This window comes from Ictalurus punctatus, chromosome 15 (assembly GCF_001660625.3).
Source record: "Ictalurus punctatus breed USDA103 chromosome 15, Coco_2.0, whole genome shotgun sequence".
NCBI classification, from domain to species: domain Eukaryota; kingdom Metazoa; phylum Chordata; class Actinopteri; order Siluriformes; family Ictaluridae; genus Ictalurus; species Ictalurus punctatus.
Window position 1 is genome coordinate 16402512 of NC_030430.2, and position 22775 is coordinate 16425286.

The 22775-nt window shown below is 38.7% G+C and overlaps 3 protein-coding genes and 1 pseudogene across 3 annotated transcripts; 3 read left to right on the plus strand and 1 right to left on the minus strand.

Moving 5' to 3' along the window:
- Positions 1 to 9: 9 nt before the first annotated feature.
- On the plus strand, positions 10 to 9857 carry LOC108276390 (taste receptor type 1 member 1). Its single transcript, XM_047160294.2, has 7 exons — positions 10 to 2686; positions 2778 to 3057; positions 4606 to 5358; positions 5510 to 5704; positions 5898 to 6018; positions 7111 to 7481; positions 7584 to 9857. The coding sequence occupies exons 1-7, from the start codon at positions 2472 to 2474 to the stop codon at positions 8133 to 8135; spliced, it is 2487 nt and encodes an 828-aa protein (XP_047016250.1). The 5' UTR covers positions 10 to 2471; the 3' UTR covers positions 8136 to 9857.
- Positions 9858 to 9986: 129 nt separating this feature from the next.
- her12 (hairy-related 12) lies at positions 9987 to 11695 on the minus strand. The gene is made up of 2 exons (XM_017486498.3): positions 11321 to 11695; positions 9987 to 11200 (listed from the first exon to the last, which is right to left on the minus strand). Exons 1-2 carry the CDS (start codon positions 11387 to 11389, stop codon positions 10802 to 10804), a joined length of 468 nt encoding a protein of 155 aa, XP_017341987.1. The 5' UTR covers positions 11390 to 11695; the 3' UTR covers positions 9987 to 10801.
- A 3201-nt stretch (positions 11696 to 14896) lies between these two features.
- LOC108275639 (transcription factor HES-5-like) lies at positions 14897 to 16233 on the plus strand (annotated as a pseudogene).
- A 3790-nt stretch (positions 16234 to 20023) lies between these two features.
- Positions 20024 to 22468, plus strand: LOC108275676 (transcription factor HES-5-like). Its single transcript, XM_017486594.3, is given in 3 exon segments — positions 20024 to 20396; positions 20509 to 20544; positions 20547 to 22468. Coding segments are annotated over 3 exon segments (459 nt in total). The 5' UTR covers positions 20024 to 20333; the 3' UTR covers positions 20907 to 22468.
- Positions 22469 to 22775: the final 307 nt, after the last annotated feature.

The window sequence follows — 22775 nt, forward strand, 5'->3', positions numbered from 1 at the left end:
TCACACCTTTTCTGCAGCCCATATTCATAAATCTTTATAACTTTGCTTATAAGCATTTGTAAGTTGGTGATGATTCCATGTAAGCATCTGTATAAGCTCTAATATTGCCTGATATCTAAATATCTAATAATATGCTAGCCTATAAATAATTCCTTAAAAACTTTAAATCATGCTGTAACATGTTACCATTCGTTATAATGCCATGTGGTGTACCACATAATTGTAATAATTATTAACAATAATAAAAACATTATAAACATTTTAAAACTCAGCACGGCATACTTGAGGTAAGGTAATACTACATTTTGTGAACAAACTTTGATGCTAGTTTGACAGAGCTTAATAACAATATCGGAAATGGTTGCCAAGGTGTTGCTAGCTGGTTGCTATGCTATCCCAGGTGGATGCTAGGGTGTTGTAAAGAGATTGCTATGGTATTTCATGTGGTTGCTAGGCAGTTGCTATGATATTCCCAGTGGTTGCTAGAGTGTTGCTATTTTGTAGCTATGGTATTCCAGGTGGTTGTTAGGGTGTTGCTTGGTGGTTGCTATGATATTTTTGGTGGTTACTAGGGTGTTGCTAGTTGGTTGCTATTATATTCTAAGTGGTTGCTAGGTGGTTGCTATGGTATCCCGAGTGGTTGAAAGGGTGTCGCTAGGTGGTTGCTATGGTATTCCTGGTGGTTTCTAAAGTATCGCAAGATGGTTAGAATGATATTGCAGGTAGTTGCTAGGGTGTTGCTAGCTGGTTGCTATGATATATATCAGGTGGTTGCTAGGGTGTTGCTGAAAGGTTGCTATGGTATTTCATATGGTTGATAGGCTGCTGCTAGGTGACTGCTATGTATTTCCATGTGGTTGCTGTGTGTTTGCTAGGTGGTTGCTACGCAAGCCCAGGTTGATAGCATGTAACTAGAAGGTTGCTGTGGAATCTCAGCTGATTGCTAGCATATTAATTGGCTCCTGCCTATTCCCTAGGGTTGCTAAGGTGTTAGAAGGTGGAGCAATGCAGATTTCCTTCTCATCAGTATATCTTAAGTAACAGTGACCATCAAACTTTTCCCTGTGTATTCCTGTGGGGAGAAAAATGCAATTTGGGGCATTGCATCTTGGCAACTGAATGAATATGAATATAGAATATAGTGGAAGACAAGGGGTTGATGGAAGCATTTCAAATTGCATCCTCTGATACTACCTAAAAGTTTATGTGTAATAAATTCTATGTTGAATAAAATAATATATTTCTTTGTAAAGCTACTTTTTGTAATATTTATTCAATGCTTTTCTCATCTAACACAACGATGATTTTAAATGATCTTTTGGGGGGTAATTGCTCAGCCAAAATTAATTAATTAATTGCGATCGATGACACGTAATTAATTTGATTTTTAAAAATGTAGCGATTGACAGCCCTAATTATAACGTCATCAATTAATTATCTTATCAATGATCGTTTATTGCACGTTATTAGAGTTAAAATGCTTACAAGAAATCATCACCAATTTACGAACAATTATAAGTGGAGTTATAATGAATTATAATTATGGGCTTCACAGAAAGGAACACTGATAATAAACTGGACATTTTGACAATTATGAATGATTTATATAAATTTTTTTGTTTTTCTTTGCAATAAGTATTCCATGGCCTGTCGTAGTTTTTGGTTTTGGTTTTTGGTCACTTGAAAATTAAGTCATTAAGGAGACATGATAATGGTTCGTCAGGCTCAATCATCTCTTTTACATGAATTTGCCTCTCCCACATCCAGGCAGATATAGTGTCAAGTGATGATAGTCTGTTGTTTATCCTATATTGTGAAAATGCACTGGCACTCAGGCAAATTGACCTGCAGTGGTTGAATGATGATACATTGAGCTGCAATTCAATCCCCTTCAGTCAATTGAATTTGGAAAAAGGATTCAATTAGGACAGTATATCTCTGAGGTCCTAATTACACTATGGCAGGAAAAACACAAATCTCATATTCTCACATTCATATTCAAAATATCCATATCCAAGACTCATATTCCAGATTTGATGTACCTGACTGCATCTGTCTGTTTCCATTGTCTATTAAACAGTCTACACAAGAAAGTGTGGAGAAAATAGTTCTACCTTAGACCCCAGTAAATAAATAACTAAGCACAATGATTTTCACCTAAGACCTGAGTATATTTGATAAATTAAGCATTAGAAATTACCATTCACGACTATTCTGTTGAATTATTAGTAGTCAGTACTCAGTAGTTTAGGGTGTCATCAGGTACTAGGATGTCCGCAGGGAAATCGATTTTGGTTATTTGACAGTGGTATCAGTCCCTTTTCCCTTACACTGGCTTAATGAATGTACTATTTCTTCAACATGTAAACACAATGGTAAGAAACAAATGGGCTAATGCAAATCCAGTGTTTCAGTGACAATAACACTTTTGCGCATGCAAATCCTCATCCATCAGACAGTAGAAAGGGGGAATGTGGGCTGCAGGGAAGAAGAGAATGAGTGTGATCTCTAAAGAGCACAGTATGGGAGAACTCTTGTTTGAGACTCTGCTGTTGGTGTGTTTGTGGAGCTGCTGTTATGCCACTGTACTCCAGTTTAACGGAAATGTTACCATCTATGGCATGTTTCCTCTCCATAATGTAGATGCTACCGTCTCGACTCTACCTCAACTGGCTGACTGTAACCGGTATGACTTATATATGCATACTTCTTACAGAAACAATCTGCTCCTAATAAAAAGTTGTGTTTAATTTAATGAGCTGCTATGGCTTTTGCAGAGGAGCTGCCAACATCCATGGCTACTACTTGCTGCAGGCTCTGCGCTATGCTGTAGAGGAGATCAACAACGACAGTCAGCTCCTGCCTGGTATCACACTAGGCTATCAGACATATGATATTTGCTCGCTTCAAGCTAGTATTCTGGGCACGGTGACTCTTGCAGCTCAGCAGTATAACAGAGTGAAAGTGAAGCCTCAAGCGATTGCCCTCATCGGACCCGACAGCAGCAGCTACAGCTTCATTCCAGCTGCTGCACTCGGTGCCTTTCTGATGCCTGAGGTACTGCACACCCATGCTTACTTGTAATGTCTGTATATAACAAGAAAAGTTCACCACATTACCTTTTTTAAAAAAAATATTTATTAATACATTTGTATTAAAATACTTTTATTTGCCAGAGCCATATCACCCTGCAGCCCTGCAGTGGTTTCCCACTGAAACTAAGCAGGGTTGAGCCTGGCCAGTAAGGGAGACCTCCTGGGGAAAACTAAGGTTGCTGCAGGAAGTGGTATTAGTGAGGCCAGCAGGGGGTGCTCACCATGTGGTCTGTGTGGGGTCCTAATGCCCCAGCATAGTGACACTATCCTGTAAAAACAGCACTGTCTTTCGGATGAGATGTTAAACCGAGGTCCTACTCTGTGTGGTCATTAAAAATTCGGGACACTTATCGTAAAAGAGTAGGGGTATAACTTGGTGTCCTGGCGAAATTCCCCCATTGGCCCTTATCTATCATGGCCCCCTAATAATCTCTACCCCTGAGTTGGTTACATCACTCTCTCCTCTCCACTAGTGTCTGGGTGTTCTGGCACACTATGGCTGCTGTCGCATCATCCAGGTGGATGCTACACAATGGTGGTGGTTGAGGAAATCCCCCATACAATGTAAAAGACACTCAAAAGCGCTTTGAGTGTCTAGAAAAGCACTATATAAATCTAAGGAATTATTATTATTATTATTATTTTTTTTTTTTCTCATACAGAGCATTAAACAGACTTAGTCCCCCCCAGCAAGGCCAATTCTGCAAGGCACCTTTTGCATCAGACCACCCAATTTGTAGGTGAGCAAAAATATTGGAACATGTGACTGACAGGTGGTTCTTGTTACCCAGGTGTGTCATGTTAGATTGACTGTTTAGCTTTGAGCATCTACTCTTGGTTTAAGCCTTCAGTTTCACCTGTGAAGACTGCATTTGTTGTTAAAAAGGATAAGCTAACATCAAGATCAGAGACGTCTATGAGAGAAAGGCAAGCCATTTTGAATCTGAGGAAAGAGGGGAAATCAATCAGCGGCATTGCACAAACATTGACAATAAAAAAGAGGAGACTGAAGGGACACATCTAGCTGTAAATACCAGGAAATAAAAGGTGAAATCCAAAACTCTCATCCTATACACAGTACATCTTATGATCTCAAACACAAATGTCTTTCGTGTGTAGCACGAACAAATGAATTGGACTCGCTGTTCCAATAGTTTTGGAGGGGACTGTATTTTAGTGACTAAAATACGAGCAAAATAGGCAATTATGAAAACCTAAGAAAACTGATGGAGCCCCACAAAGAATTGCAAAAACAGACTTTGCAAACACTGCAAAAGTACCAACAGCTATAATTTAGGAGCCTGGAGCAGAGAATCTGGTGAAGCTAATTACAGTGGGTGAAACGAAATAGTAATGCTGAAGAGGGTGTTGTGGGAAGCCATAATGCTCAAAACAAAGATAAGCCTTGATATTGTATTACTTGTTTTGTGTCACTAATTTTGATTTTTTGCATTTATACGTTAAAACTAACAAACGCACTAGTGTCATTTTTGCTCCTTAAATTTCACAGATCTCATATGAAGCTTCAGATGAACTGCTAAGCAACAAACAGATGTACCCATCTTTCTTTCGCACCATCCCCAGTGATAAAAACCAGGTGAAAGCTATGCTCGAGATTCTCGTGAGATACAACTGGACCTGGATAGCCCTTCTCGGCAGTGACAATTCATATGGCTTGCAGGGGATGTTGAGCCTGTCGCAGCAAGCATCAGATTTTAATATCTGCATCGCATATCAAGCAGTGATTCCAAGACTCAAAAATGACACACAGCAGCAGATACGAAACATTGTCAAGAATATCATCAAAACCAAAGTGAATACCATAGTAGTCTTTTCCAGCAAGAGAATTGCCAAAGGGTTTTTCTTATTTGTAATAGAGCAGAATGTGACAGGGAAAGTGTGGATCGGGTCTGAGGACTGGTCAGTGGCAACCTTAGTGTATAATATCCCTGGAATCAGTACTATTGGAACTGTCTTGGGTGTGTCTGTAAAATATACACCTTTTAATGGGTTCGAAGATTTTGTGAACCAGGCCATAACTAAGCTTAGAAACATCAGTGTTGAAAACACTGAAATGAATGTCCCATGCTTACAGAATACTGAATTGTACAAAATGGCATCTGCACAATATTCTCTGGCGGAATATGATATTACCTCTTCGTTTAACGTGTATCGGGCGGTATATGCAGTGGCTTATGCATTGCACCAGGCTCTCAGGTGTGATTCTGAAAAATGTCAGAACACTGAAATTCAGCCATGGCAGGTCAGTGTTTTATCTATGTTTAATTCAGGAATCTGTTTTTAAATCAGAGATTGGTGTTCAAATTATAGTTCAGTTTTATATTAAACTCTATTTATCATAACTTTCTAAGACACCCTACATCATTTAGCTATTCCCTTTTCTCTTTTTTCAGCTCTTCCAATATTTAAAACAAGTACGGATTTCTATCAGAAACACAACATTATTTTTTGATGCGCATGGAAACCCACCAGCAGGATACGACATTATCACATGGATATGGCTTAATAAAACATGGTCTCTTAGAATGGTGGGATCATTTATTTCAGAGCCCCCTACTCTTCAAATGCATGCTTCACAGATACAGTGGGTAGGACCTGTTTAAAATATAACCTATATATGTGTTATAGATCTCCAGTTTTGGTTTTATACGACCAGTGAATAAAAAACTGAAATTACAGTATGGTTGAATGTAATTCATAATGTAATCATTACAAACAGTTACCAAAACATACCAAATGGATCGTATGATAGATTAACCTTGAATATTTTTGCCTACCCAGATGCCTGAGTCACGTTGTTCCCCAGAATGTTCCTATGGGTACAGACAACTGCAGCTTGGACAACACAAATGTTGTTTTGAGTGCATAGAATGTCCAGCTTCCACTTTCCTCAACAAAACTGGTGAACACACTAGCCATTTATTACACATATTAAAGTGTATGTTAAACGGACAAGTTGTAGTTCAGTATATCACCACCAGATGGTGGTCACTGCATTGCTTTCAGATGTGACATTACCTATGGTAATTTTAAAGTTTGTACCTCACCCAGCACCTCCATCACAGGGGGTGGAGGGAAGTAGGTTGGGTGGAGGAGAGGGTGGGGGGTTGTAGCTGGGGTTTTAACCAGGAAAGTTGTCATGGTCCAGACTGGTTGCCAAAATGGTTTAGTCCAGGCCTGACCTCATTAATTATGAGAAGCTTTATCTAGATTAATATCTTTGCAATTCTCCAAGCAAATTCTTAGGGCATTTTCAGACCTGCAGATCTGTGCTTTGTTCCAAAACGGGGACTTAAATTGTTACATTGTTGCATTTCCTCCTTGGCTTGGTTCACTTTCACAAAACAACTTTTCAAAGCGTACCAAAATATGTTTATGCATGTCACATGTGCATAAACTATCCTCTCATTGGTCAGAGTGCACCTGTTTATGTTCCAAGGTTCTTAGCGGTCATCCATAAAGATGGATAGACATCAGCTCTGTGAACTCAAATGTAGTTATTATAATTTATCTTATTTATATGTTTCACAGAGGTATTAAAGCCCATCTTCTTGAGACACTCACTGAACACCTTGTAAACCTCAGTGTTTTTATGTATTTTTGAAAGATATTGAGAAATATGCTCGTCAGACCAAATTTAAATGAGGCATTTTTCCTTACCTTTGGTCCAAGTTCAACTATGTTCCATGTAGTAAGCCATTAGAAAAACAAACACACTTTTTATATAATGCAGTTTCCATCATGCATTACTATACAGGTTGGTTCGTTGGCCCGTTGGGTCAGATTGCTTTCTCACCACAAGCGAACCTCTCCAGAGTTCGTTTTGCAATTGGGCTGATTGTTTTGGTGCAAATCCGAGCGTGATTGCTGTGTTCATATATAACTAAAGGAACCGAACCAAGGGAGAAAAGGCAACAGGTTCTGAACAAACGCTCCAAACGAGTCAGGTGTGAAAACACCCTTACAATACCAATTTCTGTTTGTTTTATACGAGACTCTACCAGCTGCCAGCCCTGCAACAAAGATCAGTGGTCTCCATCTGGGAGTGAGGACTGTCTACAGAGAACAGTTCTATACCTGCGATGGGATGAGCCATTGACCATTGTTCTCCTGCTTCTTCTGGCACTGACACTGCTGCTCACCCTGGGCACTGCTCTTATCTTCCTACTCAACTTGAGCACCCCAGTTGTAAAATCTGCAGGTGGCAGGACATGTCTGCTCATGTTGTTGTCTCTGACCGTAGCTGCCTTCAGCTCATTGTGCCTTTTCAACATGCCCTCTCGAGCATCCTGTCTGTTCAGAAAGTCTCTCTTCATCTTCAGTTTCACCATCTGCCTGAACTGCATGACTGTCCGTGCCTTCCAGGTGTGAGAATTGATTTGGAAGACAGCCTTGGTGAGAGTGTACAGTATTCTGGTTATCAGTTTCAGTTCTTGAGTAGAACATCTCTGTGCTTTCTCCCCGCAGGTGGTGTGCATATTCAAGTGGTCTGCAAAGCTTCCCAAGTTCTACTATACATGGGTCAACAATCAAGGTCCTAATATCTTCATCCTAATCACCTCTTTGGTTGAGTTCTTCATCTCTGTTCTCTGTGTGAGCTTAAATACACCACTCCCCTCAGCAGACTATGACTTCTACTTTGAAAGCATTGTATTAGAGTGCAGTAAAACTATATCTGTAGTGCTTCCACAAATTCTGTATGTGTCTATACTGACTGTAATATGTTTTTGCTTGAGCTACATGGGTAAAGACCTACCAGCAAATTACAGTGAGGCCAAGTCCATTACATTCAGCCTGATGATCTATATTATCTCCTGGATCACTTTCTTCACCACCTACATTGTTAATAGAGGAACTTTAGCTATGGCCTTGGAGGTGGTTGCCATTCTTGTTAGTGTTATTGGAATACTTGGTGGATACTTTTTGCCGAAAGTGTACATCATTTTATTACGACCGAAAATGAATACCACTGCCCACTTTCAAAATTGTATTCAAATGTATACCATGAATAAACAGTAAAACTCCGGCTGCAGCATATTTAGAAAAAGTAGTTATAAAAATCTTACTGTAGTGGCAGCTGGTTGTCTTTTTTTCACTTTATCTGTTTGGTTCCTTTGTGGTCCAAAGTAAAATTTAATTAATAGATGAATATGATTTTCCAGCATAATTTAACATGTAAATATAATCTGTTTCAAGCTTCACTTGTGGGCATTCCTTTTGGATTTCATTTGAAATTGAATGAAGGTTTCAATATGTACCTGCTTTAAGTAAAACTCCATCCTGAAACACATTAAAAATGTTTATGTTGAAATAGTTGTAAGGTGTATAGCAATTCTGGTGGTTGTTGCTGTGTTGGTTGTTGCTTTAATTTTTGTTTTGTGCTAGATTTACGGTTGTGTGCCACACTGATGTCACAGGGTGACATTGCTAGTGCAGTTACAATTTTGTTTGATAGAAAAAAAAATGTCAAACACATGTGTAATGTTCAGGTTGTCCATCCATCCATCCATCTTCTATACCGCTTATCCTACAGGGTCGCAGGGAACCTGGAGCCTATCCCAGGGAGCATCGGGCACAAGACGGGGTACACCATGGACGGGGTGCCAATCTATCGCAGTGTTCAGGTTATTAGCTCCTAAAAACAAAAGAGCAGCAGCTTATTTTCTCATCCAATATTATCTAGTAATGTTCAGTGTCATATTAATGAGAAATCCAACATAGAATTGGTGCATACAGCAAATTTTGGACTCAGACTTCCATAAGTACAGCTATATGATTTAAAGCTAGTTAGTTGGAAAATCCAGTGTTACAGCAGCAGACAAGAAACAATAGACAAAATTAGACCAAGGCAAAAGACAATATGTCAGTAGAAAATAAAATTAACTACTACAAATATATAAAACTGTACATAAGTACAGTATATGTCAGGTTATGACAGTGTACAAAATGTCACTATGTAGTATTGAGCTGAGGAAAGAGAAAAAATCTGTGCAGATAAGAACTACAGAAGAGAGCTAGGGAAATGCTGAACAGATGAGAGAAGACAGAGTTAAATAATCTGATAGCAGCCAGGAGGAAGGACCTGTTTCTGTTGTTCCCTTCTGTACTGAGGCAGAAAGTGTCTGCTGCTCATTGTACTTTGCAGAGCATTGACTTCAGCATGGAGTAGGTGATTGGGTGTATGACTGAGAGTTTGAAGCAAGGACTATTTCCCACTGGCACCACTATAAGCAGGTAGTCAAATAGCATTGTGGATAATGTAGGAAACTGTCAAAGTGAAAATAGACCAGCAAGTTTCAATTAAAAAAGCCAAGTTGACAGCAAAATAAATCTTGGATGACATTGAAGATCATGTGTTAATTATAAAAATTAATGTACAAGTGTATGGTGGATTTTTCCTTTTAACCATGATTATTTTCTTATAGATTACCACAGCAGATGTTTAAGTCTCAATGCTTAGTACCTTAGTACTAGGTCTGAAAACACAACAGTATACCAGGTGTTGTATGTCTTTGCTTTCCATCAATATAATCATACAGTCTGTATTACTGTACCTTATCCATCTCCATTTGTCACTATACACACACATAGGCACTTAGTCACCAGAGGCAGATGACAGTATGAAAAGAGGAGGTCACCGCCATTTACTGCGGAGCGTGTGAGTAGGCTGATTGGGTGTGTTTCCCACGCTACTCTCCTATTCAGTGTGTAATATTCTCAGGAGGCTAAAACAATAGACGTGTGCCTGTAGGGGAGAGGCTGAATGCAAGGCAGCATCTGTGCTTAGGCTAGTAGTGCTTGTTTTAGGGTCTATAATGATGTTTTGAAGTGTGTTCAGTTGTAACGAAATAAGTCCTCATATAATCCATTATGTAGTCCTTAGACTTGTTTTCTTTAAAATGCAATAGGTCTAGCCGAGGTTTGAACTGAAGTAAAATGTCAATCCTACAAAACCAAATGTTTTGTTTTAAAAAGAGGTATTAAGGTAATAGACGTCAATAAATGGTGAAAACATTAGATATAAAATGAATTCCAGAGAGTGGATATTTTATTTGAAAAATAACATTTTATTAAAAGATATAAGAGATTGCCTATACAAAAGGAATCATAAAAATATGTTAAAATACAAGATATGTTAAGTACAATGTGTGCGCCCACACACACACACACACACACACACACACACACACACACACACACACACACACACACACACAATGGAGTGGATCCTTTATTAAAGTTCCCCTAATTGTAATTTAAAATATTGTGCTGCACTCGCAGCACAATGAGAAATATTCTCCAAAACACCTGGAAATACAACACAAATTCATAGATCTGATTTTGCATACCATATAGACTCCACTGGAGTAAACTGTAGTTAAATACACAGACATCACACAAACCATGTACAAACCATTTGCTCTAGAAAATAAAACTAAAAAGAAGAAAATAAAAATGAGAAACAATAATACATGGAGGAAACATCACATTAAGAGCCATATTATATCTAATATCTAATAAGGCCACAGTCTTTAAAGTCTTTCGTCTCACTGACGACACAAAAAAACACAAGGCTTCGCCAATCAATATGATGGCAAAACTTAAATCCTGGAAATGAATATCTCCTACTTTCTTGAGGAACATGAAAATCACTATTCCTCAGGTTTTGTCAATCCTCCATGGTTCTACCAGGGCCTCCAGACAGACCTGCCGGGTTGTTGTTGAGCAGCATGGCAGTCTTTGGAGCTGTGTACAGATAACCTGTGGTTGAGCTCTGTGCTGGATCTCTGGTGGACCTGTTGGACCTCCTGGGTCGATTGTCCTCTGTTGGAGTGGATGTTAAGGAACTGCAGAGACTCCCTCCAGCACTGAGAGTAGCCTTGGTTATAGTCTCTCTGAGCCAGTGCTCCCGGAAGCCTCTGCTGCTGCTTCAGAAAGCTGACAGTCATCTCCAGGATGTCAGCTTTCTCCAGCTTGGTGTTTGGATCTTGGCTGCAGAGCTCTTTCTCCAACAGCTTCTTCAGCTGATCGATGCAATTGTTGATGCGGTCTCGGCGCATCTTTTCTACCATTGGCTTTCTCAGCTGTAAGTAGAAAAGAGAGTGTTTGGTTAGAACAAAATTAAAGTCTGAACATAAATAAGGCAAACAATTGATTTTAGGTCTAAAAGTTATAACAACTAAAAAGGAAAAAAAATAACACACCTTAAATTTGTCCTTATCAGTAAATCTCTGGTGGTCAAAGGTGGAAAGTATAACTGAGTGTGGAGCCATGCTGGTCTCTGTCTCTTCCTGGGCTGCAAAGTTGGTTTTGGGACTGTGTGAGGGTCAGTGCTTTGTATTTATAGTCGGCCATTTCCATCACAAAGCCATGTGGCTTGTGCTGGATTGCTTTTCCCACACTCCAAGAGCAGAGGGTTGGCTCATCACAACAATAGGAGACATTCACTTTATGGTTAGGCGGCTGCTTGTCTTCTGATGGGTGAAAGTTTCCCAAGGTATCAGAGGCATGCCGCTGTTATTAACCTGAGAACTTTCTCATAAGCTCTGGGAAAGTTTCGGGTTCGGGGTTAATAGACATTTGGCTGTTTTGCTTTTCATGAGTAGATCAGATTATTTTGAAGATTTCTGAATATTCTGCGCAGCCTACACTGCGGCTTATATGAATCCAATAATCAGATTATTTTGAAGATTTCTGAATATTCTACGCATCCTACACTGGGGCTTATATGAATCAAATATTAAAGGACCAAAATAATCATTTTTTTCTTGTCTAGATCTAAGTTTCTCTTTTTAACCAATTCAAAATACAATGTCTTGATTTCTAGTGCAGTTTTTCTGGTTGTGTGTATAATGATCATAAGACACATAACTGTACTTCCATTAATACAGTAAAATGTTTAAAACATTTAACGAGATCATGTTTCAGAGAGAGAGAGAGAGAGAGAGAGAGAGAGAGAGAGAGAGAGCAGTAATTTCCCTTTCATGTCCTATAATCTACATTTCCAACACTTAGTGTACAGGAGCGTGACTCGGTGTGATAATGGCACGTGGTTGAAGTGTGCACATTAAAGAGGCTCGTGCACAACTGCAAACACACAGCCTGAGAACATTTGCTCGGTTTATATAAAGATTTGGCTCATAAAAAAATACTTGAACTAGTTGTTATTACGCAAATATTGCATATAACTCCCCGGTCCCTACATAAACATAATAAATAGACTATTAAATAATGATAATAATGCAACGCGAGCCATTTGGGATTCAGCCTGAGGTCGCGGCGCTGTGACACCCACGTGCCTGCTTCCGGGTCTGACACTCAATACACGAAATGTAAAACTTTATAAGTCGTGTGCGGCACGCGAGTGATGGGGAAGTCCCATCACACCTATGTTTGAAATAAATAAAACGCTATGCTTTTATGAGCAAGAAGGTGGCTTCCATTTCAAGCATTGACAGACTGCTGATAAAAGCGGCGCGTGAGAGCTGTGCTGCTGTGCTGCACGGCATCTGCCCTCAGATTTAAGCATGTGCCTCCCACGCTCCTCACCAGACTCACTGTCTGCATGCTCACAGGGAGTAGAGGCATGGCTTTTGTTTCAATTAAAAGACAGACGCCTGGCTGAGTGTGGGAAATTCTAGGCCCGCTATCTAATCTTGTAGTCCTGAGAATCAATGTATCTGTGATCACCATTATTGTGTCAATCAACACCAAAATTCACAGTAAAATCTACAAACTAATCTTGAAGACAGAATTACTTTGTTCATCAGAACACAGTTTGGTATTTGCAAGCATGAGGATCAGATAGAAGGTGTAGAAGGTGGAATTGTATTTAAAAGTAGTGATAATTTGGTTCCAATTTTGATTTGTAGAAGTAACTAACTATTAATATGGACATTTATGAGACAGTTTATTTCTAAATTGTATTTAGTCAAATAATGTCTGGTGAAGTGAGTGTGCAATGATTTGGACATTTCACTTTTATACAAGCATAGCATACATTGATTAACATCAAGAATTTACTACCTTAATGGCCAGCCTGATTGTTCTCTTGGACCCCTATATTGGTCTGTAGTGGATAACCTATGAGGCTGTTTATAACGCACAGACAACAGGTGGGTCATTCCAAGGCCAAGGACCTTTGCTGAGGTTCCCACCATCTTTTGGGCAGTCACAGACTAAATAACCCCAGAAGCACACTACTGCATTGAATGAATTTATCAGAAATGATAATCGGTTCACTGTTTGGCTACAAACACAAGAACTTACCAGGTAGATGCCTCAGTCACTCTCTGAAAACATGAAAGAAGAGTTTTCATTAGTTTTTATTTTATCAACTTGGCACAATTTAGATTAAACATTAGTTAGTTTTTCAACATTTAAATCTTAAAGCACACTTTATTGATTATCTACAAGTGTGCATCCTGTGTGTCTAACCATAAAATGCCATAAACTGTATAGAGACAGCGATGTAGTGAGATTCCCATGAAGTCTGTGTGAGAGGCCTATCTTCCCTTTCCCACACTCTACCCTCAATAAGGAGACAAAAGAAGTGTGTCTTGTTACACATCACATTAGCCACGGTGTTTGATCTCCCTTTGTATAAGGGCGAGCTTTACACAGCAAGACCATCTGGACCTGAAGAGCTGATACGTTCCCAAGCCTTTCCCAAGATTTCTAATGTTCTAATGCCTCTATATAGATTTAACACATTTATCTAAATTATATAACATATAATGCTATTTTGAAATGCATTTATTCAGATTGACTTTTGAATTTATTCAAATTCTGTAAAAATAGACTGTAAACTTTAATCGAACCAATGTAAACAATAAAAGTTGCAGATTTATTGAATATATCTTGAACATGCATTGAAAATAATGATTTGCATGCAAGCAAGTATTGATGCCATTTATGTCAAGAGGGTCAATCTTTTTTTATATGCTGCCTGTGCATATGCTTTAATGAGGCACATATCTACAGAACTCTCATGGGGTGAATGAGCAGAGCGTGGGAAACTCAATCAGACCTGTATTCAAACACTTGCCATTCAGTTCTTTAGGAATTCTTAAACTAGGATAAGAACACATCAACAGTAACATTCTCATTTTGTTTTGCATTTTCTCCACTACTGGCTTCCTTAGCCAGAGGAAAAATGTCTTTAGCAACAGTTATTCACTTTTACTAATGTTTAGATATACTGTTGCAATTTGATGTTATCATGATCCTCTTTGACATTAATGATTATTATGTGGACAATTTTTTTTTAAGTGTTTAATAAAACTAAATAATACAAAAAGTTTTCAAGACTCTTGAATGTTTCTTTAATGTGCCATGTATACAGTTCCATCTATGTATTCGATCTATGTCAGTATGGATATCTTACTTGTTGAAAACATATGGTGGAATGTTTGCACACACGCACACACACACACACGCACACACACGCACACACACACACACACACACACACACACACACACACACACACACACACACACACACACACACACACACACACACACACACACACACACACACACACACACACACACACACAGACGGTTGAGAGAGTGGTGGAATTTCACTTTCCCACACATACACTACCACATACACCCAGCTATCCACCTGCTACTCAGAGATGGAATCATTGTTTACTGAGTAATACACACTTCACTGAGCATGTGGCCAGTCCTCTGGTCTTTAGTCTCATCCGAGCTCCCCCATTGGCTGCAGACTGTGAGAACCTCCAGCAAACCCAGGACTCACACATTCATATGGAGATTAGAGAGTATAAATAGAGGAGGGAGTGAGAGAGAGCTCAGCACAACTTAGATCTTCTCCTCACAGAGAGCTAACAGAAGAAACACAGCCATGGCTCCTACAATCACTGCATCAATGATCAACTCCAACCACCTTCTTCCACTTACTAATAAGGTAAATATACTAAACCATGATATTGTGTACAATTTCATTTCATATTGTATTAGTAATTTGAAAATATATCTTTATGTATTATATATATGATCAGTTTGATTAAACAAATATTTCTGCTCTGTCTGTAGCTGAGAAAGCCAATAGTGGAGAAGATGCGAAGAGAACGCATCAACAGCAGCATTGAGAAGTCTCTGCTGGGTGGAGAATTCCTAAAGCAACACCCAGATTCCAGACAGGAGAAAGCCGACATCCTGGAGATGACAGTTTATTTCCTGTGACAGCAGCAGCAGTTGCACAAAAAGTCGAGCTGCTCCACTGAAGCTGATGAAGGCTACAGCAGGTGTGTGCAGGAGGCCATCAACTTCCTGTCTCAGTGTCAAGTACACACTCAGTCCCAGAGAAGAGTGCTGACGCACTTCCTGACCATGCAGCCTTCCATGGAGAAGAGCAGAAGTGTCGTTCCTCAGCTCAGCTCTCCATCCTGCCAGATCAGCAGCAAAGAGGAGACTCTAAGCTGCAGTGACCCCTGGAGACCCTGGTAGAGCCGCATGTACACTTTATCATTAGGAAATTTACAAATGTCACATTGGCATTACATTTTTTTTCCTAAATGTGATGGGATATTTTTGTCCAACTTTTCATGGACAGAATAGGATAAGTTGTTTTCATTGTGGGAAAGCATGAGTAGATGTTTCCATCACTATGTATTTTGGAAACCAAGAAGAATTGCTGCATCTTTCAATGAGTTTCTAAAATGTTAATGTATAAAGAAAGCCCATATTGGGTATTAGGTCTCTGCATTTGCAGAATGATTAAAGTCTGATATCATTTGATGAAAGCTTTTTCTTTTTTTTATATGATAATTCTTACTGTGTAAGAAAACATCTTTATAAAATACAAATATTAGGGATTTTTGTTCAACAAATTATTGTTCTTCTATAATACTGAACCATTTAGAGTAAATTATCTGTCAGTGGCAACATTTTTTGTTGATTGGAAAAATGCATGTTATGGCATGTGCTTTCTTCCTTTAGCTATGTGCAATTTTTAGTGAGTTAATTGTGACACTACAGTTATCCACCCTGCAAATAACTTGAATTTCAGTGAAGTGCATAAATGTTGTCTTATTTGTAACCTAGTATAAGATGCAACATCATTGTTCTCAAAATAAAATCAAATAATTAAATCAAAATACACTTTTGATTGGCATGATTTCCATTTCTATTTATAGTAACTTTTATTTTGATAATCGAACACAAATCACAATTAAATACTAACTTAATAATTGTATTCCTTCATATTCAAAACATCTACTACATTTTCACTCCATTAACACCAAATTAAATAATTTGTCAATTCCCACCCACTAGCTAGCTCTCCACTGTGACATGACAACTGTCAACTGGAGAGAGTGAAGGCTAACATGTGCTTCCTCAGAGCCAGATAAAGAATATAGTACAGTATATTCAGGTAAATACAACCCCAACTCCGAAAAGGTTGGGACAGTATGGAAAATGATAATAAAAACAAAGAGGAGTGATTTGTAAATGTACTTTGACTTGCATTTAAGCAAAAAACATATAAAGATAAGATATTTGATGTTTTACCTAATCAACTGCATAGTTTTTTGAAGATAAATGTTTATTTTGAAATTGACACATGCAACATGTTCCAAAAAAGTTGGGACAGGGACAATTTAGGACTAATAGCAACGTGACATGCTGAAATGAAACAGGTGAGGCAATCGTCTAATCATAGTACATAAGGAGCCTCCAAAAAAGGCCTAATCCTTCAAGAGCAAGGATGGGTCAAGGCTCGCCAATCTGCCAACAGATGCGTCAGCGAATAATCAAACACATTGAGAACAACATTCCCCAAAGACAAATCGGTAGGATTTTGGGGATTTCACCTTCTACAGTGCACAATATAATTAAAAGATTCAGGGAATCCGGTCAAATCTCGGTGCGTAAAAGGGCAGCATCAAGTCCAAAATACAGCATCTGTCATGGTATGGGGGTGTGTCATTGCCCATGGCATGGGTAACTTGCATATCTGTGAGGGAACCTTAATGCAGAAAGATATGTACACATTTTGGAGCAACATATGCTGCAATCCAGACATCTATTTTTCCTGGGACTTCCCTGCATTTTCCAGCAGGACAACACCAAACCCCATTCTGCCCGGATTACAAGCACATGGTTGCGTAAGCAGAGACTAAAGACCATGAACACTAATGGGCTTTTGTCTTTACCTTTTTTTTTTTTTTTTTTTACCTGTTCTTACAATATGTAAGATTTGCACATGTAATTATGACATGTTAAGGGAATCTGCATTTATACTAAGACTTTCTATTTACAGTGAGGGAAAAAAGTATTTGATCCCCTGCTGATTTTGTACGTTTGCCCACTGACAAAGAAATGATCATTCTATAATTTTAATGATAGATTTATTTGAACAGTGAGAGACAGAATAACAACAAGAAAATCCAGAAAAACGCATGTCAAAAATGTTATAAATTTATTTGCATTTTAATGAGGGAAATAAGTATTTGACCCCTCTGCAAAACATGACTTAGTACTTGGTGGCAAAACCCTTGTTAGCAATCACAGAGGTCAGACGTTTCTTGTAGTTGGCCACCAGGTTTGCACACATCTCAGGAGGGATTTTGTCCCACTCCTCTTTGCAGATCTTCTCCAAGTCATTAAGGTTTCGAGGCTGACGTTTGGCAACTCGAACCTTCAGCTCTCTCCACAGATTTTGTATGGGATTAAGGTCTGGAGACTGGCTAGACCACTCCGGGACCTTAATGTGCTTCTTCTTGAGCCACTCCTTTGTTGCCTTGGCCGTATGTTTTGGGTCATTGTCATGCTGGAATACCCATCCACGACCCATTTTCAATGCCCTGTCTGAGGGAAGGAGGTTCTCACCCAAGATTTGACGGTACATGGCCCCGTCCATCGTCCCTTTGATGCGGTGAAGTTGTCCTGTCCCCTTAGCAGAAAAACACCCCCAAAGCATAATGTTTCCACCTCCATGTTTGACTGTGTGGATGGTGTTCCAGGGGTCATAGGCAGCATTCCTCTCCTCCAAACACGGCGAGTTGAGTTGATGCCAGAGAGCTCCATTTTGGTCTCATCTGACCACAACACTTTCACCCAGTTGTCCTCTGAATCATTCAGATGTTCATTGGCAGTCTTCAGATGGGCATGTATATGTGCTTTCTTGAGCAGGGGGACCTTGCGGGCGCTGCAGGATTTCAGTCCTTCACGGCCTAGTGTGTTACCAATTGTTTTCTTGGTGACAATGGTACCAGCTGCCTTGAGATCATTGACAAGATCCTCCCGTGTAGTTCTGGGCTGATTCCTCACTGTTCTCATGATCATTGCAACTCCACGAGGTGAGATCTTGCATGGAGCCCCAGGCCGAGGGAGATTGACAGTTCTTTTGTTTCTTCCATTTGCGAATAATCGCACCAACTGTTGTCACCTTCTCACCAAGCTGCTTGGCAATGGTCTTGTAGCCCATTCGAGACTTGTGTAGGTCTACAATCTTGTCACTGACATCCTTGGAGAGCTCGTTGGTCTTGGCCTTGGTGGAGTGTTTGGAATCTGATTGATTGATTGCTTCTGTGGACAGGTGTCTTTTATACAGGTAACGAGCTATGAGTGTGCTCCTAATCTCAGCTCGTTACCTGTATAAAAGACACCTGGGAGCCAGAAATCTTTCTGATTGAGAGGGGGTCAAATACTTATTTCCCTCATTAAAATGCAAATCAATTTATAACATTTTTGACATGCATTTTTCTGGATTTTCTTGTTGTTATTCTGTCTCTCACTGTTCAAATAAATCTATCATTAAAATTATAGACTGATCATTTCTTTGTCAGTGGGCAAACGTACAAAATCAGCAGGGGATCAAATACTTTTTTCCCTCACTGTATATATCATACCATATCATATCATATTATATCATATCATAGCACACACACACACACACACACACACACACACACACACACACACACACAAACATCTTAGGTACCCTATTTTTTTTTAGTACAAACTTTGCTATACATTTTTTTATTTTATGACTTCTCCATTATCGAGTCAGTACAAAAACATTTTAGATTTCTAAAGATTATTTTTCTTGCACAAAATTAAATGTTACAGAAAAATGTTTGTATGTCATTAAAGAAAGCAGCATGATATGTAAGAGACACTTTTCAGACAAAAAACACAATGAAGGCTGCTGAGTTTTGCTGCAAAAATAAGGAGCAAGTGTGAAAGTCAAAGTCTCCAGAAGAACTGTCTTATTCTGCAAGACGCTCAATAAAGCTTACAGCTCATTTCCTTATAAAACTCTGCATAAAGTGTTTACATTTACTATATATATATATATATATATATATATATATATATATATATATATATATATATATATATATATATATATATATATAACTCTTCAAAGACAGAATATGAGTGCTTTCACTCAAAAAAGGCATGGATTTAAACTGCATAAGCTGATGGTTAACAGCAGGTTTTCAAGCAAGTAAAATTCACATGTCTATGCAACCTGCCTGATCATTTTCTTTGGAAATGTGGTCCACTTAATGAGGCACACGTCTATTCAGCTCTGGGGTTGTGAGTCGGGAAAGTGTGGGAAAGCTATGGAAAGTGCTGTCTCAGTCCTTTATTATACATCTGGGCCTGCCTTCAATTGTATTCACCCCTAATGCACTTGCTACTATTGTGATAGATGAATGTCCTGTTGGATTTCACGTTACAATGCACTTTGACATAAAGATTATTATTTAGACAGTTAAATATTTTAAATGTGTCTTAGGCTCTTAGTATATTAGTGATTCTTTAATGTAACATCAAACAGTTTTGCCCATATGAGCTGACTATGGAGCTCAACCCCAGGTTCAAAACATTGGCACACACGTGTGCTGTGAATCGTAGAGTGACCTGGAGAGATACACCAGAACATCCACTTTCTCACACACTCTACCACATACACCCAGCTGTCCATCTGCTGCCCAGAGATGGACTTATTGTTTCCTGAGTAATACACACTTCATTGAGCATGTGGCCGGTCCTCTGGTCTTTAGTCTCATCCGAGCTCCCCCATTGGCTGCAGACTGTGAGAACCTCCAGCAAACCCAGGACTCACACATTCATATGGAGATTAGAGAGTATAAATAGATGAGGGAGTGAGAGAGAGCTCAGCACAACTTAGATCTTCTCCTCACAGAGAGCTAACAGAAGAAACACAGCCATGGCTCCTACAATCACTGCATCAATGATCAACTCCAACCACCTTCTTCCACTTACTAATAAGGTAAATATACTAAACCATGATATTGTTTAAAATTTCATTTCATATTTGATTAACATTTGAATAGTTTTTTTTAGTTGAACAGTGTTTTAACAAATATTTCTTTTCTCTGTAGCTGAGAAAGCCAATAGTGGAGAAGATGCATAGAGAATGCTCATCAACAGCAGCATTTAGAAGCTCAAGTCTCTGCTGGGTGGAGAACTCCAGGAGAAAGCCGACATCCTGGAGATGACAGTTTATTTCCTGAGACAGCAGCAGCAGTCACACAAGAAGTCGAGCTGCTCCACTGAAGCTGATGAAGGCTACAGCAGGTGTGTGCAGGAGGCCATCAACTTCCTGTCTCAGTGTCAAGTACACACTCAGTCCCAGAGAAGAGTGCTGAGCCACTTCCTGACCATGCAGCCTTCCATGGAGAAGAGCAGAAGTGTCGTTCCTCAGCTCAGCTCTCCATCCTGCCAGATCAGCAGCAAAGAGGAGACTCCAGGCTGCAGTGACGTCTGGAGACCTTGGTAGAGCCGCATGTACACTTTATCATTAGGAAATGTACAAATGCCACATTGGTATTACATTTTTTTCCTAAGTGTGATGGGATATTTTTGTCCAACTTTTCAGGGACAAAATATGAGAAGTTGTTTTCAATGTAGGAAAGCATGAGTAGATGTTTCCATCACTAAACTTAAAAACTTTTAAAAAAATAAAAATAAAAAAATCAAACACATTCTAGCTATGCAAGAAGAATATTTTCTAAAATATTTTGTTTCTGTATAAGAAACCACTTTCTAATGCTTTTTATATGATTTCTTCTTGTAGAATTATTGTCTATTATGAAAAAACGATTTTAAAGTTTAGACTATTTCATCTGTTATTCATATCTAATATGACAGAATAACAGAACATGACAGGTTGTTTTCATATTGGAAAAGCACACAGATTTTTCCATTACTGTGCCACATTCTTACTATGCAAGAAGAATTCAAATATAATTTAAAATTTGAATGTATAAGGAAAAGCTCGCATTGAGTATAATCTTTCTGCACTTGCAGTACATTATGAAATTATGCTTTCAATTAGTGAAAGTTTTTGCTCATTTTCATTATATCTTATTGTGTAGGAATATGTCTGTATCAAAGGGGATATTAACATTATTTTTGAGCAAAGTAATGTTCATCTATAACCTTAACACTTGCCTGTGAAATGTCTGTGACATTCCCTAATTTAGAATGTCTAACTCCTATGGAGTGAAATATAGATAAAACTGATGTTTGAGTTCTGTGTTGTTTATACACTGATGAAAAATTTCTTTCTGATTGTGCAGAAAATGTACTGTTGCTTGGCATTTTAAAGTTCTTCTGACTGCTAATGATATGAGTTTTCCTTCAGTGAAGGTGATCGATATTATGTTGTCAGGACACGTGACTTATGATTGCCAAAAATGTTCTGAAAATAAATTGTAAAGACACAATCAATACTGAATGATTCAAATCTTTTTTTTCTATTGATAAGAAAAACACAACATAATTTTTTGTTCAAAGAAGCAGTTCAAAATGAATTTCTATGAAGCTCTACAGCACTAATTGGATAAACAATATTTAATATTGTGGCAGCACAGTGGCACAATGGGCAGTGTTTATACCTTACCGCTCCAGGGTCCCTGGTTCAGTCCTCAGCTGTGTGTGGCGTTTCTATGCATGTTCTCCCCATGTATGGGTTTCCTCTTGGTTCTGAAGATTTCATCCACCTCCCAAAAACATTTGGTAGGTGGATTGGCTATGCTAAATGACCCCTAGGTATGAAAGAGTATGTGAATGTATCTATGGTGCCCTGTGATGGACTGGAGTCCTATTCAGAGTGTATTCTCACCTTATGTCCCGTGTTTACGCTCCAAATCCACCATGGCCCTGACCAGGATAAACCAGTTGTCTTAATGTAACAAAGGTCCAAACACTCAGAAGGAAAAAAAAATTGTTGCATAAAATATATATTTTTATGAGTGTTTTCTTTAGTGTCTCTTGGACAGGTATATTTAAACAAGTATTAACTCTCGTACAAGTATTCATACCTTTTGTAGGATGAATTTAATTTGACTTACAGTAATTGGGATTTTTTGCATTTGATTTATGTCTAACATTTGAAGGTGCATAATATTTTTATTATGAAACAAACGTTGATTAAACAAAAAATAATAATTTTTTTGTTTACACCCCATAATCTGAGCCATTTGAACACATTCAGGTTCTTGGTTTTGAGCTACTCCAGTGTAGCTTTGCCAATATGCTTAGTCTCAAATCTCTTTCAGACTAGGACAGTTTCATTGTTGGTATACAGACAATGGATATTTCATGCCATGTACATTCTCTCTGACATCCCTGTTAGACTGGTCAT

Coding starts and splice junctions, on each gene's coding strand:
- her12 (XM_017486498.3), bottom strand. CDS start 11,389: ATGGCTCCACACTCAGTTATACTTTCCACCTTTGACCACCAGAGATTT. Junction 11,201..11,320: donor CTGATAAGGACAAATTTAAG/GTGTGTTATTTT, acceptor TTCTACTTACAG/CTGAGAAAGCCAATGGTAGA.
- LOC108276390 (XM_047160294.2), top strand. CDS start 2,472: ATGTGGGCTGCAGGGAAGAAGAGAATGAGTGTGATCTCTAAAGAGCAC. Junction 2,687..2,777: donor CAACTGGCTGACTGTAACCG/GTATGACTTATA, acceptor TGGCTTTTGCAG/AGGAGCTGCCAACATCCATG. Junction 5,359..5,509: donor CTGAAATTCAGCCATGGCAG/GTCAGTGTTTTA, acceptor CTCTTTTTTCAG/CTCTTCCAATATTTAAAACA.